The sequence below is a fragment of the Tyto alba genome, unplaced genomic scaffold (assembly GCF_018691265.1).
Source record: "Tyto alba isolate M040663 unplaced genomic scaffold, T.alba_DEE_v4.0 Super-Scaffold_22, whole genome shotgun sequence".
Taxonomy (NCBI): Eukaryota; Metazoa; Chordata; class Aves; order Strigiformes; family Tytonidae; genus Tyto; species Tyto alba.
In genome coordinates, this window is record NW_024881296.1 from 20674597 (window position 1) to 20692241 (window position 17645).

General features: G+C 45.7%; 1 protein-coding gene across 3 annotated transcripts; it reads right to left on the reverse strand.

Moving 5' to 3' along the window:
* Positions 1 to 509: 509 nt before the first annotated feature.
* Positions 510 to 16954, reverse strand: ZC3H12D (zinc finger CCCH-type containing 12D). Of its 3 annotated transcripts, XM_033011548.2 has the most exons (7): positions 16869 to 16954; positions 15451 to 15556; positions 12591 to 13032; positions 7446 to 7585; positions 6205 to 6439; positions 3945 to 4051; positions 510 to 3219 (listed from the first exon to the last, which is right to left on the reverse strand). In XM_033011548.2, exons 3-7 carry the CDS (start codon positions 12971 to 12973, stop codon positions 2219 to 2221), a joined length of 1866 nt encoding a protein of 621 aa, XP_032867439.2. In that variant the 5' UTR covers positions 12974 to 13032; positions 15451 to 15556; positions 16869 to 16954; the 3' UTR covers positions 510 to 2218. The 3 variants fall into 3 exon arrangements, with proteins under 3 accessions (XP_032867439.2, XP_032867440.2, XP_009962137.3); XM_033011549.2 differs by lacking the exon at positions 15451 to 15556; XM_009963835.3 differs by lacking the exons at positions 15451 to 15556; positions 16869 to 16954 and having other exon boundaries at positions 12591 to 14252.
* Positions 16955 to 17645: the final 691 nt, after the last annotated feature.

Below are 17645 nucleotides of genomic sequence, written 5' to 3' on the forward strand. Positions count from 1 at the left end.
TTTGAACCACCACCACATTCCTGTGCATCCTCTGAGGAAAAGGAGAAAAGCTTATGCACATGTCTCTGGTAAGCCGCGGGCACTATATAAAGACAGTGTGCCGATTTTCCTATAGATTTTAAATGCTTTCTGTATCGAAATATGTAACGTACGTTCCAGACATGAAAATAAATGTTGACATGTACAGTTATATCCTGCTTTGCTGTGTGTATATTTTCTGAATGCTGTCATTTGGGACTTGCTCTATTTGGGTATGTGGAAGGTATTTTTCCACTCTGCATCGCACTTTCTCTTAGAGTGTACATAGGTGTACAGCAGTAGCTGGGAAAGCTCTGGTACAGGTTGTTAGGCGAGCCAACGAGCCTGGCCTTGCACAGGCACAACAGAGGCATTCAGTCCATGAAATGTCTCGAGTTGCTTCAGTGTGTTAAGTAGGGTGCGTGGCATATTTCAGCACAACTAAGGAGGGCTGTAGAACTCAAGTACTTTTCAAAGCATTTCACAGGGCATTTATTCCATAGTTTTGTTTTAATGTCATTTCCAATCTTTATGTAATATGCAGTGGATACATTTATAAGCCGTTCTGCTGATCTAGTTATATATATTATGGCTGTAATTAGTGGAAAATTCATGATATACCGAAAAAACTGTCATGTTCTCTGAAGATAAATCATACCTGCAAGCTCCAAATTAGCGTTTCTTGGAGCCAGCCACATATGGCCATAAGAGACTGAACTGATACAGTATACTTATTTCCTAAAGATTCTTTAAACACCAACACCACCACCACAAAAAAGCTGCTAGTGTTTTCCGGAGTGAAACAGGTCAAACTGTCACCACTTTCAAAAAATGCATCACGTGCTAATGTCACTTCAAGGTAAATTATTACTCTTTAGTCACCTTTTCAAAAACAAGAGAATTCAGAGTTGTCAGTCAGGGCCATGTTTAATTCCTGCCTGGGACCAACATAACTGATTGCACTTCAGAGAAGAACCTAACAGAGATACTGCAGGGTCAGAGAGTTTGTAAATCCCATGTGAATGTTGAAGTTTGATGAAGCATCAGTGCTAAGAGGAATGGAAAAAAAAATAAACAGAAGAAAAAAGACTATTCAAAACAAAGTGTTCTAGATGACCATTTTATAATGTGTTACAGCTTTTTTAAAACATGTCATACTGACATACTTAAACTTTGGTATAATGCCAAAAACCTTCAGGATCAACCTTCATACTTGAATTATTACCTGAAGAATTCAGTGGAATAATGCAGAGATTAGCAGCTTTACAGCTTACTGAACATCAAACATGTCCCAACAGAACACAGTTTAAATGTTTGTAATCATAAATCAGCTGTATAATTGCATTATGGGACTATGTTTTGTAATTAAGGGTTAAGTCAACGATAGTTTTCTTGTTTAATACAACAGATACTTTAAAGTTGCTTTTTTTGTTGTTGTTTTTTTTTTTTTTTCCCTCATGGCAGCATCTGGGTGTCTTCTTTTTTGAATTAACAACCCCCACGGCCTCAGTCCACATCGGGCCTTACATTGAAGATGACTTCCCTGATTTGCCTTGCATTGTGCATGATCCCTGAGAAGGGTACCTGCAGCTACCTTCAAGTGCTCTGGTGTACCTCCCCCGCCTCTGAGAGTGACTGTGTTCACAGCATCGTTTTATAAACGTGAGATGTGTCTTTGAAAGCTCACTGATATGGGGCTGGGCCTGTATCAGGCAATAAGACAGACCCAAAGATGCTTTCTAGCAGAGAGCACAGCTCTGTGTTAGGGGAAATAAGCCTGATTAATTTATTTGCCAGTTGAGCAAATAGTCATGGGGAGTTTATGGAGAAACCTTTACTGGGGACCGTGGTTCTTTTACGGTAGTTGAACAGTAGGTCAGCACTTTAAAAACATGCCTAGTGTTTCGAGGCATTAATGAAGATCTATGCCATCCTGAACCCAGTCACCAGTGAGGTTCAGATGCTGAGTCCTGTTACCGTGAGCCATCCCCTTCGCTTCCATGGGAGGTTAATGAGATCCCGCTGCAGTAAACAGCAGCCTTTGGCACCCCATGCGACACAGCTGGTCGATGCTTAGACTTGTGCTCCTGGAACATCTATGACCCTTGCCATAAAGCCCTTTAATAACACTTAGCTACTCAGAGTAGCACCTTTTTGACCCAGGACTTGTGCTTGTTGGGAAAGGTTTAGTCTGGAGGCTTCACAAGTTTCTGTGTCTTTGATTCAGTAAAGTCAGGCTAGCGCTATACTTGACATCGGGGTACAAAGCCGTGGCATAGTTCACCTCGCCATAAGGGAGAAGGGAGCACAGCTCCCTGTGTATGGCTGCTTGCTGGGCAGAGGGTGGCCTTGCAGCTGGAGTGGGCCAGTAGTCGCTGTAAGGGGCACTGGGGTAAGCAAAGCCCAGTCTGTTGCTGGAGTCTAAAAGCGCGGGCTGCCGTGGGGGCCGGCCGGGGAAACGGCGCTGGTGCTGCAGCTGCTGCTCGCTGTACAAGCGCAGCGGGTCAGGGGGAAGAGGGGCGGCCTGCAGCAAAACGCGGTGCTGAGTCCCTAGGGCCTGTTTGTGCCGAGCACCCTCAGGGACGTAGCGGCTCCTCCGCCCCGTCCCGTGCGTGCTGCAGCCCTCCCGGGGCCAGCTGTCGCCCGGGTTCATCCCACCCTGCGCAGGCGGGAGCACCCGGTGCTGGAAGGGGCATCCCGGTAAGCCGGTGGGGTCCGAGCTGTGGGGGTGACGAAGCGAGTAGGGGTTGTGCCCGAGGTCACCGCAGCGATGAGGGCTGCCCGGCACCTCTCTGTCCTGAGAGGTACGGACGCACCAGTTGCAGCCGTAGGTGCTGTCACTGATGGACAGCGCTGACATCTCCGCCAGCGGCTGGTCTGGCAGCGGCTCTGGCTGGAGCGGCCGCTGGGCCAGCCCCGGGTCAGGGCCGGGGCCACCGGCCCAGGCACTTCCCGGAGGCTCAGGACCGCTCCCCTGGCACCACCCTGGGTAGCAGGAACCACCCCTGGCTTCTCGCAGCGTTTCTGTGCAGGCGTCACGGGGTGCAGGATCTCCGCCCGTCCTGTACGGTGAGAGGTGACGCTTCTCCTCTTTCCCCAGGCTTCTTTTGGCCCTGAGCTCATCAGCAACCGAGAGCTGAGCTTGATGTGGTCTCTCCGGGTGGTAAAATTTGCATTTATTGCCATAGGTGCATTTTTTACCTGAAAGAATCAAAAATCAAACAGGAAGTTGTCACTAGCACCCTGTCGACTAACATCATCATCATTTCTCCCCAGCACGGTGCATTTGCATGGGTGGGGTGAGGACGAACAGCAAAGAGGGGAAATGCTGTTTTCTAATTCTGTACTTCTGACCCCAGGTTTAAATATTGCTGACCTAAATAACAGGATGAAGCAGCAGTGAAAGGAAGTTTCTGCTATTTTGAAAGTGTCTGAAACTCATTTATGTTCTGGTTGCTACTCAGTGGGCTGGGAGACCTTCTGCTACTAGGGGTTGCTTTAAAAAAAAAATATATAGGGATTTACCCCTGCGAACCCTGCACGTGACTGGAAAGCTGTTGGGAGGGGAGAGAGGGGAGGCGGTTGGATGGCCTTTCCCAAGTGCTACGATGCAAGTCCGCTCTGTGAAGTGAAAAGTGTGGGCAGCCTGGGGCAGGCCGGCGCAGCCGCGGTGCCGGGTTTGGGTGCTGCGTGCGGGCCAGGCTGGAGGAGTCAGAAACAGCTGCTGCCTTTGCTGAAGCTGAAGCCGCTTAAGCAGGAGAGGAAAAAAGCATCACACATTTGAGCAGCCCTGACCCAAGTCCCTACCACACGAAGCAGGACAGCACGTGGCAATGGTGCTCACCCTTAGCCGAAGGAAAGCGCTGCTGGGAAGCAAGGGGGAAGAGAGAGAGGGGTGGTAGGTCACAGCAAGGGGAGAAACCCACCATAGGGGCAAGGCTGCCATTTCGGTTCAGGAAGCACTGGCTTTTTGCTGAGGAAGTTATTAAGTGTGGGTCCATGCCGGCCTAACGGATCATCAGGAGGCATAAACCTGAAAAAGGAAAAAGTCACAGGGGTAACAAAAATACCTTGAGCTTCTGGAGCTGAAGTGCCATCACAGCTTGTGGCAGAAGCTTAGGACAGAAAATCTTTGTGATCCTTTTGTGGCCTGGCCTTCACAAGTCAGGCTGCGTTACTAGACACAGTGCCCTCCTGCCTGCCAAGACAACAATGCTTCAGCTTCATGTAGTTGTTTTTTCCTAATAACATAAAACAACTGGAAAGACATGGTGGCTTGGCATAGCTCTGGCCAGCCAGCAGCCCCAACCGTGGCAGCATCGCTTCCTTTTTCTCTGAGACAGCAGCAGCAGCAAATGCTTCTGTGGTCCCAGCACTGCAAACTTCACCATCGGCTCCCTTACACAGCAAGATCACTTTTCTCTTACTAAATACTTGTAGGAGACTGAGGATTAAAAAGCTAGCAGTTAATTCAGAGCTGCAGCTGATCATACACGTGGTGTGATGAACAAGCCTGGCCTTTTTTGAGGATTCAGTATGGACTTACGAAATGCACAGATAAAACTGTTTCTTCTTCTATGACAGTACCTGAATGTGATGCTTCAGGAAGAAAACTAATTAACATCTGGACTTGTTTGCAAATGAATCTGCACTGCACCCACCCATGGAACAACTCTGTTGGATGAAGGCAGTAGTGGGCAGGAGGGGGTGGCAGGCATTCAGGGAATTTGGTTATCCGCATAATGGGACTGAAACCTCCAACTTCAGGCTGTGGTTTTGTTAGCGGTCGCAATCGCGAATAGAACTTATCTACACACAGCAGATAAGCAGGCACTTCTTTATTCCAGCGCTGGGGAACATGGGGGATAACTCTGCCAAAGACGTGTTCCACAACAGATACAAAGCACGACATATTTATACACTTTTTCAGCAGAGTCGTGGTTACAGAGTCATGGTTACATAGTCATTTTAACTCCAGATCCATAACCAGTACCCACTGTTTTGATTCAGAGTCCATAACAATTCCTGTAGTGATTAAGGCAAACACCATACTAGTTACCTGTTCCTAAGGGCCTCAACATACCTTATATTGTCATAGCCGCTATAACTCCATTTTAAATCAAGGTCATATTTTAAACTAAAATCAAAATATTCTGAGATTCAAACTATTTTATTAAGGTAATTGCAACAGTTTTAGAGAAGTTCCCAGCACTGTGCAAGAAGTTCCTGCTGATGCTATTCAAATGGGCTTCACAGTAACAGCTAGACTTTCTGAGGGAAGGGTTCTGAAAAGGTCTGGCAATCCCTGTGAAATAGGAAGGAAAATATCATATAAATATTTGTAACCCATTAGTAACTAGGGAAGAAACCTGGTGGTAGTTGGAGATAATGGACTGGAGCTTCAAGAAATACAGTATGCTGATGTTCAGTGACTGCCTTTCTGTGAGCGTTACAGGGAAACAGCACACCAGTGCCAAGCACTCCCATGCGATTTTGGTGGCAGGAGAGCCAAGTCTCCATCCTGATCCAAGGAGGTCGCTTCTCCACTCAGATTCATCCGTGGTACTGGACGTCACCAAGTACATTTCCCCAGCCAAACTGATGGCTAATGACCACCTCTGCTACTAGGAAGCTCAGACAAGGTTAGTATGTGCAGACTGAGGAGTATATGGCTTGGCCCCACAGGCACAGCGCAAGTGCCTTAATGAAAACCTTTGCCAGTGGGGCTGGTTAAGGGCCAGAGAGACCAGCTTCTCATCTCTTTTCTTATAGAAAGTTATGATTACAGAAGCATAGGAAAAAGTGCTGTTCTGCCTTGTAGGGGAATTAAAAGTACTGCCAGATAGCTAGCCTCCTCTCACAGATTTTATTCCATTTCTTATAGGGAGTAGAAATTAAAAGATACTAAACCTTGGTTTATCACCTCAGTTTGGATTGGAAATAAGCAAAGCTGGTCACTAGTGCTCCCATTCAAACAGAGAAGCTCATTAAAGAGTGACCGGGGGGAGAGGGGTTAAGATCAAAACTGAGGGAACAGAAACTAAAGAAATAAGAAAAGTAGCAGTAAATTCCTTTCAGAAAAAGGCTTGCATACTCTGCTACTGGTGAGAGGTGCATTGATGTTGGAGCTGACTTGGCCCGTAATGTTTAAAAATTCAAGATTGTTTAAGAACAACTGTCTCTTACCTGTTACTGACAAAGGAGTACATGAGTAGTCTCTGCTCAATAAACCATTTCCACTCGGGGTTTTCATTCTGGAGATCCCGGTAATGGTCATTGGAAACAATCACTCCATCTTTCTCATAAGCAACTTTCACTATATAGCGATCATCATAGCAAACTACCCTTTTGCCTTTCACCTTCCGGGATGGGGTGTATACAAGGATCGATTGCTTTTCAAGCTCTTCAAGAATGTGCTGATCTGGTGGCAGAAATAGAAGGGAAAAAAAAAATTTAAAAAAGAGAAACTAATTGATTAATAATGACCAGGTCTCAATCACGTACTAGAAACCTTCAGGAATCTAAAGATGTTTCAGCACTTTAGGCAACTTACAGTGGTGTGATATTCAGATACACTGATATCTGGTTGTTATTTGGCAACTTGAAAATTAGGTCTTTTACAAAAGCATCCACTTGTAAAATTTGACAGACCCTTTTTGATACTTAAGTCTTATCTGTAAAAGGATGGCTTGGATTCTACACCAGAGGCATATGAACCCCTGTAGCGCCCTTTTTACCCTGCTAGATGCTAGAAGGAGCATAACCAGCCCTGATGTGAGCTTTACTTGGAGACAAAATGTGCTTGATAATATAAATAAATAACCTTATTTTCCTGCTATTGAGGACAGTCTAACTTCTTGTCATTCCTGCTATGCTGAAAGATGGATCCCCAGCGCCTCATCTGCAGACACCAAGCTGCTGGCACAAATCTGGCAGATCTAATTCCATACAAACAGAATCTCGCCACCCTCCACAGACTTCAGCTGATGCATTTCCTTTTTGTGGGAGAGCAACCCATGTAGCTCCTGTATTGGGGTAGTAGGCTGACACATAATAGTCACGCAGTAGTGAACTTTTCAGATACTGCTGCCTTTGGAAAATGTGTGCAACTGTGTTGTTGTCTCCTGGCTGGCCTTAAAAGCTCTGCAGACTCATTGCAAGCTGACAAACTCCTTCTTCAACTCAGCCAGCAGCAACTTGTGCTTGTGAAGCAGTAGGCTCAAAGCAGTGTAACAAAGCCTTGTAAGCAGTTTTAGCTGTTAGCCAGGAGCATGTGGCAATAAAGTAATGACTCAATTGATGGAAACCTGATACACTACTTGCACTGTGCTTGTCTTTACAGGGCAAAACTGTACTGGGCTTTTCACGTTCTCTGTCTCCAAACTACACCCAGTGATTGCCAAATCATGCCCAGGACGGTGACCTACCTGCAATGGGACTGTCTTGTCGAGAGGGCTCCTTTCTCCAGAGTGGGACAAAAACCTTGATGTACGTGTGCCCCCTCTCTCGAAACCAATCCACCGCCAGCTGGATCCCCCAGCAGGAGAATACCTCTTTGTTTCCATGACTATAAAAGGAGAGGAGGAGTATGGTGAGGCAAAGCTTTCAAGAAGCTTAGAGTTCTCTTTAAGTGAGCCAGTAAAGAAGAGGCAAAATAAACAGCTTTTGTGTCATTCACCAGTTTTCAAGAAAACAACCTGGCAGGGTGTCCTGGTTGGACAGATCCAAACAGCTCCTCCAGCGGATCCAGAAACTTGTTATCCGAAGCAGTATGGATACATAAAAACAGAGTTTTCCTACCCCCCCATTTCTATGACCTGCCTGCTACCCCAGTCTGTTGCTTCTATCCGTATCCGGATAGACTTGCGTCCTAAAGTGCCAGCAAGATCTTAGGCTGTGTCAGACCCTTCACATGCCTTGTCTGATAAAGTTTTGAGGAGTGAGAGTTTCTTACAGCTCACGAAGAAACCCACATGACTCTCCTATGAGAAACAAAATGTGGGAATTTTCTTCTGTGGTAACAGTGACATCAGGGATTTTAATATCTGAAGCGGCTACAAGTGTGATTGCAGGTCATTCAGCTTCTGACCTCTTTTGGAAACAGGAGTCAAACTGTGGGAAGGAAAACAGTAAGAGGCAGGATGGAAAATATGGAGAACCTAACCCAGGACACCAAAAAAGGGACAAAGCCTCAGTGGACATGACCAGAGGCACCTCAGGCCCATCTTTATCTTGCCCTACGTGGTGGATTTTGTTTTCATTGCACAGAGAGGCAGGAAAGCCCTAGGACAGGCTCTGTAGGGGATGGAGGCAAGGCGAGTTCTGAAGAATTAGCAATATTCAGAGCAAGACACAGAAAACAACCTCAGGAAGTACAATTGGGGTTGATATCCTTCCTAAGTTCCTCCCCTCATTGAAAATTCTTACTGCTTGTCATTCGCTTATCTAAAATTTGACTACGGTGCAGTGCATGTGTAAAGGAAAGTAATTTGTCAACTACTTCTGCACAAGGAAACAAAAATAAACTCTACACAAAGTCCTGAAATGGATAAATGCCCTCACAGTATCTACAGAAATCTCATCCTTGTACTTTGAGCTTTCTGGATAATATCACCACAGTCTCACTCAGTCTTTCACCTCTGCAAAACATTCTTGTAAATGACTCTCTCCGTTACTACACCTACCTGCAGTGACGGACCAGTCAAGGACAATGCTGCAGTCTTCAATGCCTCTCCCCCCGCTATCCCCCAGGAATTAATCTCTAGGCTCTGCCTACAACAGCCTCATAACCAAAGCTCCATTTTACACCTAATAAAGGTTTCAGTGTTGAAACGGTGACCACAAATGAAAAATAGTACAGTTTGGAGGAAGAAGAAACCTGGTGGTTTATTAATAGATATCCAGGCAATAGGAAGTCTTAAAAAACCCTCACCAATAATAAATGGTCTGAAGTGCTTGACACATCTAATCTCTATTCTAGAACAGCTGTTTTATTTGTTTTTAAAGGATAGGATCTACCCAGGATAGGTATAAATTTACCTGGACAGGAGAACTGGAAGTTCAGGTGACTTTTTCGGATAACTGCCTTTAAAAGGAAGTCTCGGTTTATTGACCCACAATTTACCACAACCCAAACAAAGTTCAGCAACAGCCTGCTTTAACATTGACTACTCATATATATAACTCTGTCAGCCTTGGGGAGGTAGTTCTAGATGTACCCCCAGTGCAGAAGGTAGAGCACCCAACCACGAGTGATTCAGCCAAAAGGCCAAGCAGAGCAAGCAGGAAGAGGCACCTGGAATTGTTTTTCAGCGTTATGACTTAATTCAGTTTTCTACAGCCAAGCCTGGGAAACGTGTATCTCGAACAGTATGTACACGCATGGCACTCTGCAGTGTCGACACAACTGAACACCAGTGTCTGCTGTGCAATGGAGCAGTGGCTTTAAAACTTTATGTTTTCCCCGCATGGTGATTTTGTGTTGCCTGACAACAACAGATTGGCTCCTGTCAGTCACAACCCCGGAGTCTGCGGACCATAACTGATCTGTTGTAGCTCAGTCCCATCTCTCTCCTGCCAGCAACAGGGTGCGTTGCACTTAGGTCACGGCTCAGCAGGGCCCATCTCTCAGAAACTGAGGCAGCAATTTGGCCTTGCTGTGACACTGGCAGTTAATCCATAATTAGCACGCAGTGATGCCTTTTCAAATTATACAATTCCAACCCCTTAGAGAAGAAGTTTAGACAAAGCAGCTCCTTCCGAAAAAGGTGAATGGGCCCATCTCCACCTGGTCATGACACAGCATCAGCCACAGCTTTGGCAGAAGGGAGAGAGCCTAAAGCAGGCCTCTGACAGCCTAGAAAAAGGCCTCTATACCTATCACAGATTAAAAACTAGGTGTAAGTGCAAGCACTAGACTAAGTAGCCTCTTCAGTGTAAAGCAAATAGGGTTATGATAGTTCCCTTTTCATATTAACACAACTCCATTTATTTTTTCCACCAGCCCTGCTAAACTGTCCTGCCCGCTTCCCGTGGATAGGCTGGCAGACAGCTAAGTTTCTCATTACATCTGATGGAAATGCAAAGTGTGTGGAGACGCCAAACTTGTGAGACTGGCTGAAGGCAGTCTCACAAGGTTATTTTCCATTCAGATTCTATGGATAGGCTGATTGATGACTGGAGACTGACAACTCTTTTTATTACCTTGGGGCATCTACATCCTTTTCAAAGCTTCACACCCCTCAATGATCCCTCAATGCCAACTCTGAAATGCTCCAGAAACACCAACCCTAAGACTGAAATACAAATGCTTGAGATATTTTTCTCCACGCGGGCAACTGCCTCTCCAAGCTTCAACTTTTTGCAGCTTCATCCCTAAACTAATGCTTCTCCTGCACTTTTACGGTTGTTGGTGTTGGTGATGATGAGCTTTTTCCCAGCAAGGAAACCTAACATCCCTCTTCCCTGACTTCTGCAAACAGCCCTTCTCCGTCTGACAGCAGAAAACCAGAAAAAATAAAACAAGGCTACTGAGAGCGGTCACCAAGCATGTCCCATTAGCCAAAGTAAATGCCATTCAGCACAAAGTTGAAAAGCTGCTCCTTCCAGGCTGTGTCAGTTCAGTATGAACTGAACTGTCAAGCTCAATAGTCTTCTCCATCATGCAAGTAGTCTTAAACTTTATCAACACAGAGCTGGGGATGTCCAAGAAGAGCTGTAAAACCTTTGCCTTTCTGAGACTCAAAAGTACTTCATATTCCTCTAATTCCTTTTAGGTGAAAGACAAAGAATCCTCAGCAGAACACCAGCCTTCAATAATCTAGCAGGTAACCATCTCTTTAACTCACATTATAAAAATTATTCTACAAAAAGATTAAAATTTTACATGCCAGAAGCACATGTGGCTTCCTGAAAACCCATTTAGGTGGGCATGTGGTCTGGAAAAGCAATACAACATGCTAGCTCAAGCACATGTAATGATGTTTGTTTTAAAGAATCTCTATCTAACAAGCTCCCAGGTGCAGGCTGGTACAGTGGGATGACCTCGGCGCTTTCCCAGAGTACTCCAAGCTCAAAAGATGCACAATCTCATTAGCCACCAACTTACCAGTGGCAAGCGTCCATCTTCTGCCTTCTTGGAAACAATACTGTTCTCTGCCTTGTCCACCTTTGCCTGCTCTAAAAAAGTCCTGGTGAATTGGTGAGGACAAGGTTGTGCCAGGAGACTGGAGCACATGGCCAGTCAGGGGTAGTATTGCCCCTAACACAATGAAAGGGTGGGTGCTCTGCTCAGCTGCTCTGCCTGGATGGGTGCTCATTTCATTTGCAGTGATGCAAGAAGGACACGCTAAAGAGGGTCTATGGTGAAAATATAAATGGGGGCAGGAGATCCTATCATCTGGCTACCGAGCACATGGCCCAGCCAAGGCTAAGCGTTTGCTCTGTTGCTTATTTCTGACTCCTCATGAGCTGCCCTGACCAAGCAACCCCTCGTTTTCAGATGGGATTTCTCCCTTCATCCAGGAGGTGGCATAATTTGCTTAGTCTCCAGTTGCTCTGGATGTGCTTGTCCACTTTGCGCTCTAACCAGAGGGGATGTGGTCTCATCTCACCTCACACCAAAGCAAACCGAAGGAGGAAGCCCCCCTCTGCCCTGTCCCAACCCGCAAGGATGGGCTTGGCCTTGCTGAGTGGACAGAGAAGCTAACAAGGAAAACCGGTGGACAGCCAGCACATCCTGGACTCTAAACTGCCGCGACCTCTGGCTGTTCATATTGCTCCAGGAAACAGAGGCCAGCCCACCGCTGTCTTTGGGCTTCCCACCTGCGTGGACGTGCCAGGCTCCCCAGCAGTAAGATTGCTTTCACACTGTCAGGACACTGCTTAGGAAATATAATCGGCCAGGATGGATTGCTATGACATTTCCCAGAAACAGAATTAATTAATGAGGAAATGAGACTAGTCAGTACAAGTCAACTATCAATTCCCTGATATTTCCATAAAAATGAAGCCAAACTGAAAAGCAACAAAAAAATATAAAAGCTGGGAACATTGTTAGGGTTTATTTTCAAGTCAAAATAGTACAACTGTGATGTTGTTAGGAACCACAGTCACTTGTCTTTAGTCTCTCTCTCCTTCTTAGATTAGTTGGGTTTTTCTGCCTAGCTGTTCATCAGTTTATCCTGGAAACACCTCAGCATGTAGGCTTAAAAATCCCAAGTACCCATTTGAAAAAGCAGGGAAATATCAATGGTGAACTAAAAGGGAGAGAGAGCTGCTGAATCATGCTGCCGTAAACGATAGTGGTTAGCTAGCTGTTAGCTTATAAAAGGTCAAAATGCAGTGAGAACCAGTGATTGCATCAGGCGTGCATATTTATGGGCATAGAGACAGGAGGTCCCTAGAAGCTGTGCCGCAGCCAACGAACAGGAATAAACAGTGGCTCATACAATATACATCAAATACATCAATACACCTCTCACCTGAAGAAAAAAACATACTCCAAGCCGTCAGCTTTGAAATTCAGAAGTTTCAGAAGAAGTGAGAGACCCCTTTCAGGAAACAGAGCTTACCTCATTGCAACATTGCTGCCATCAATCACAATGGGTCTCAAGTAATCGGAAGAATCACTTTCATCTTCTCCAGGCCACTTCAACCCTGGTGTAGTGCTACAAGATCCACGGGCAACAAGTTTTAGTGGGGAAGCCGGCGCCTGGCTCTCCAGAGCTTGAGGTTTGCTCCCCATCCGAATCAGCTCTTTCAGCACATCATCCTCCAGGGCCTCTTGGCCCAGGTTCTCCAGCACTTTGCAGATGTCCTGCTTACCATAGCCCAGCTTGCAGAAAAAATCCAGCTTGCTCTGGTGCACTTCCACCCCTGCTGTAGAAACTTTTCTGGAGCGTGGTGGTACTGGTTTGCTAGAAAGTGAACTGGCCAGTGCCATCTTAGCAGGCATTTATGTTCCTTTAAACTCCGTGCTCCTGTCTTCCTGGCCTTGGCCAACAGGCATCAGCTCTAGGGAGGGAAAGATCAAAAACAACAAAATGCAGGTGTTAAGGAAGAACGTGCAATCTCAGCTATTTGCCCAGTGCACAGCAAAGAGACTATCTGATCAGCTGTCTTCTCTCTGAAGTGACTGTCCAGTCTTCTCTCAGCATTAAAGCATTGTTCTAGTCCACTCTTATTTATAAAAGCACTGGAGTGTTCCATGCAATGTTTGTCACTCTCCAGGCATTATGTCAGACAGGTGTCATCCTACTTCATGAGCTGTGCGAGCCTGCCTGTACACAGACACGCTGTATGCGTAAGTTTGTTCTTCAGACTTATCTCACAGGAAATGATACAAAGGACGGTGTAACCGGGGATTTTCAATTTGCTCAGTGTGGTTTGTGAGCCACAGATAAAGATCTGTTAAATGTTGTTGGATGAGCTCAGATGCCATAGCAACTTAACAAGTATAGCAAATTTCATCAAGTGATTTAAGGGAACATTGTTTGCAAAGTAGCTGGGAGCTCTGAACTTTTTTTTTATAGTCGTGTCTTTCCTGGTATGTGTCTGTTTGTGTATATGCAGACATACTTGATGAAATTCTGTCAGTCACCTGTTCCGATGATGCCTGACTTACTCTTTTTGTGTTATTTGCTATTTCAGTGAGGACTTTTATATTCAGAGAAGCAGCTTGTTTTTTGAAAGCTGTCGGGGCAGTGGTTGGAAGCAGGCAATACGAAAAGCAGTTTTCAATTTCACTTATATTTATTGTCAAGAGAAACTGATAATTCAGAAATGAGTGTGCAGAAGTAGCAGAAAGCTACTTCAAGCTTCCCCAGAACTGCACTGTTTATATTTCTGGTCTACCCAGTAACTGAAGGTGATGGAGAGCATACGCAGGCATATCCAGAGGTGCTTCAGCCCAACAGGTGTGACAACAGGACATACACGGTCACCACTCATCCATCAAGCCAGACATCTTCAGTCACTGTCAGCACGCTTGCACCAAAGCTTCCCTTGCCACATCTCTACAATTAATGGTCCTACCCGGATAAAAGCTGTGGCTGGTTCATCTACCCACGTGTAGGACATGAGGGTGGCCCTCTGCCCTTCGCTAATTGCAGGCAGCAAATGACGCAGAATTAACTAATCAAACAACTACCTCCATGATGAGCCCAGAGCCACAACCACACTGCACACACCAGCTCCCCAGCCCGCCCCGCACCCCGCCCGGCAGCGGGCCACCCCAGGAGCTCAGTAGCTGAAACCATCTGGAGGAAGGTACGGAGGTACTGGAGACAGGGACATGGGAGAAAAGCCTGCATGCAGCTCCTCCCTGAGGCATTAAGAGCCTCCCCAGGCTGTGGGGAAGAAATCTGCATTGGGTCCAGGTGATTTAGAACTGATTATTTCAGCAGGAAAACCTGACAATTTGTTATAACCCCACCTCACACTACTTTGACCTTTACTTTTCTACATAGCCTTACAACTTTCAGGTATTCTTCTGTGGAAGAAATCTGTCACTCTGTTGAAAGTGACAAAGAGCATCAATAAAATAAAAAATACCTTAAGCATGTATATACATGAGGGGAAAGCAGTTACCATGTGTATTTTCCCATCTAAAACAAAGCATTTCTTAATTTAGCCAATGGGCCTGACTGGTTTTCCTCACACTGCAATCCACAAGTGTAACAGTTTTTACATCTAATCCTTGCTTTTAATTCATGGACTGAAGATGAAAAGGTATTTGCCTGTTTTTTCACTACTGAAATGGTTTCTCAGCTTTGAAATAACTACTCACTGAACTGAAATCCATTCATGTACCTTTATACCTGAATATAGCTGAAGCTGTCACAGCTGGGCTAGCGATGTAGCAAACCCTCCTTCCAGGTGTGCGGTCAGTGGCTCCAAACACCTAACATGTACTACTCAATTTGGTTTTATGTCTAGATTATTTTAATAAATTACTGTAAATGAAAAATTTTAGTTCCTACCTGTCTTCAGGTTGAAAATATTTAATTCATATTTTAATAGCCATCCCTATTATTTTTTAAACCTGTACTTCTATCTATTCTGATTCTTTTTTTTTTTTTTTAATATCAGAGCACTTTCCCATGTCAGCATCACGCTGTGCTGTGCGTATGCTTGTCCTGGATTTCACCAGAAAGTAGGTTCAATTCAACCGTTCAGCATTTTACTGGCCAGCTCCCTAGATGCAGAGGGTGCAGAGGCCACATCCTTCTCACGGCGTGCACCTCGCAGCCCCAGCAGCCCCAGCACACGCGAGAGCACGTGCTGGCCGGTGGCCGCTCACCACGTCGCCTTCCCAGCCCCATCCCAGGAAGCCCCGCGCCCGTAGCCCGCGGCGGTGGCGTTTGCAAGGCTTGGCCCTTCGGCCTGGCGAGCTGGGCGACGCGTGGGAAACACCGAGCGCTGGGTCGCTACCTTGGGTTGATACGATGCAGTATCAGCCATCACCAGCAACACGCTAGTTCTGCAAAGTTAACAGCTGGGTTTCTGCTTGGTCACAGCCCACACTGAGGTCACCCTTCTAAAGAGAGAATTAAAGGATAATAAAATCACTAGCTTACACGTTAGTAACGTTCCCAAGTCCAACAGGTCAGTTGGTTGCTTATAACCAGCACAAAAACATATGGCAAGAGGAGAAGCTGTGCATCACAGAGTCCAGCTTTTGCTATCACAGACAAACAGGTTGTGAAATCCCATTTATAAACTTTATGACCTTCATTTTCAAACTACTTAGATTTCCTCCTGCCACTTTCTGCCCCTCACCTCAGCAGACTGTTCCGGGAAGCTGTGCTTATTTTCCAAAGCCTTCTTATTTCCGGGCTAAATTTATCTGCAGGTAATTGTGTGCCCATCCTATGTCCTAGCTTAAAAAGCCCCCCTCCATCTGCAGGGTTGTACCCCCTCTTGCATACACACGCAGAGACAGAAGGAATGGCTTTAGTCATGTTTCCAAAATTCTTTATCAATTCTAACATTTTAGCTATTAAAAAAACCTTACTTTTGACCAAAAAATTGTGACACCTGTCAAAGTCTTCTGTCTTTTTTATATTTTTGCAGATCTGGAAGATTAGAAATTAATCATTTGAAATTTTCGTAAAAACATTCCAAAAAAACTAGTGGTTACATTCTAATTCCTCGTCTCAAATGACCTTAAAGAATAATTTTTGCCTCATCCTTCCACCAGGTCTTTGCTGCACTTGCAAACAGCAGGAGCAGGCCGGGGTGCCTGGCCGGTGGGTGTTTCAGCAGCACCTCCAGCAGCCTTGGGCCACAGAACCACAGTAAGGACTCAGGGGGAGCTGGGGTTCCTCAAAGCCCCCTCCAAAGTCCTGTCCTGCCCGAGCAGGGGCAGAGGGGACGTGCCCCCCAGCCCCAGCCAGACCTGGCATTGGCCAAAGCAGAGCAGATTTGAGTCTTCTCCAAACCAGGTGTGCATGCTGAGTAACACCAGGAGCACAGCAACAGCTCCCTGCCCCGCTGGAGTGTTTCCCCTCACAGCTTGGGTCTGAGCCGCCTCTTCTTCCTCCTCTGTCCCTAAGAATCACACTGCAAACCACCTGAGCCTGCCAGCCCACTCGAGCCCTTCTAGGAGCCATTTCTCTGAAAGAAAAGACGGGCTGCTCTTTCAGAAAAATAAGAATTTGTACTTTCACAAACTAGAGATGCACACAAAATCTTAATAACAAGACCAGTCATTTGCTGTCTTGATGACTAAGAAAAGATTTGCCTTTTTCTTCTCCACCTTCTCTGCTGCATTTGCCAAAAATAATAAACCCAAACTCCCCAGAGAACAAGCTGTACTCACAGGTAGCCCTGCTTGCTTTGCACCTTACCTGACAGCTGCTCTTTCTGCCTCCCAGCAATATCATCCCACCATTCGCAAGCCAGAAACTGGACTCAGAGCAGTACCAGGCTCACAAGGAAGTCGTCAGCCTGTATTTAGAGGCTTTATGGCAAAGCTGATGTCAACCGAGAGCAAACAAGTGCAGTGAGCAGGTTAGAGCTCATTCTATAGAAAGGTTTTACTTCCTCATTTGGCTGACCGAGCTCTCTTTTAACTGTACAGGTTGATAAACTTTCACTTCATTTTTCAAAAGGAAAAAAAAATAAAATAAAATAAAAAAACAAAACAAAAAAAGAGGTTTCCAACACATCTCAGCTCTAAGTCACAGGCAAAGGTTAGTCAAACCTGTTTTGGCAGGGATCCACACCACCAGACAGTAAGAAAAAGGCAGATGAATTCTGAGGCCAGTGAAAGGTTTTCCACCAGGGATGCTTTACCAAGTTATTTCAGCTTCATTTCCCCTGCCTTTGGCAAATTTCTGACCTTCAGGGACACATGGAAAAAAAAAATATTTAAAAAAAAAAAAAAATCAACATTTTGCTTAGCACCTGATATTGCAAAGTCTCATTCAAACACCTCCGCATCTGAGGGAACCTGCTCTGGGAGACTACAGTAAAATATCAAAACCAAAAAAAAAAATCCCCTAGCCTACTGGTGCCATGGTCGTAAGATACTTCAGAGACGTGCAGCCTGTCCACAGCAAAGACCCACAGGCACTTCCCAACAGAAACCTGAGTTTTTCCTCTGCTTGTTCCTTACTTTGCTG

Excerpts from the sequence above, each read along its gene's own strand:
- ZC3H12D (XM_033011549.2), bottom strand. The coding sequence starts at position 12,973 with ATGCCTGCTAAGATGGCACTGGCCAGTTCACTTTCTAGCAAACCAGTA. Across the intron at positions 4,052-6,204 it reads TACTCCTTTGTCAGTAACAG|GTTTATGCCTCCTGATGATC; the intron begins GTAAGAGACAGT and ends TTCCTTTTTCAG. Across the intron at positions 3,220-3,944 it reads ATGGCAGCCTTGCCCCTATG|GTAAAAAATGCACCTATGGC; the intron begins GTGGGTTTCTCC and ends TGATTCTTTCAG.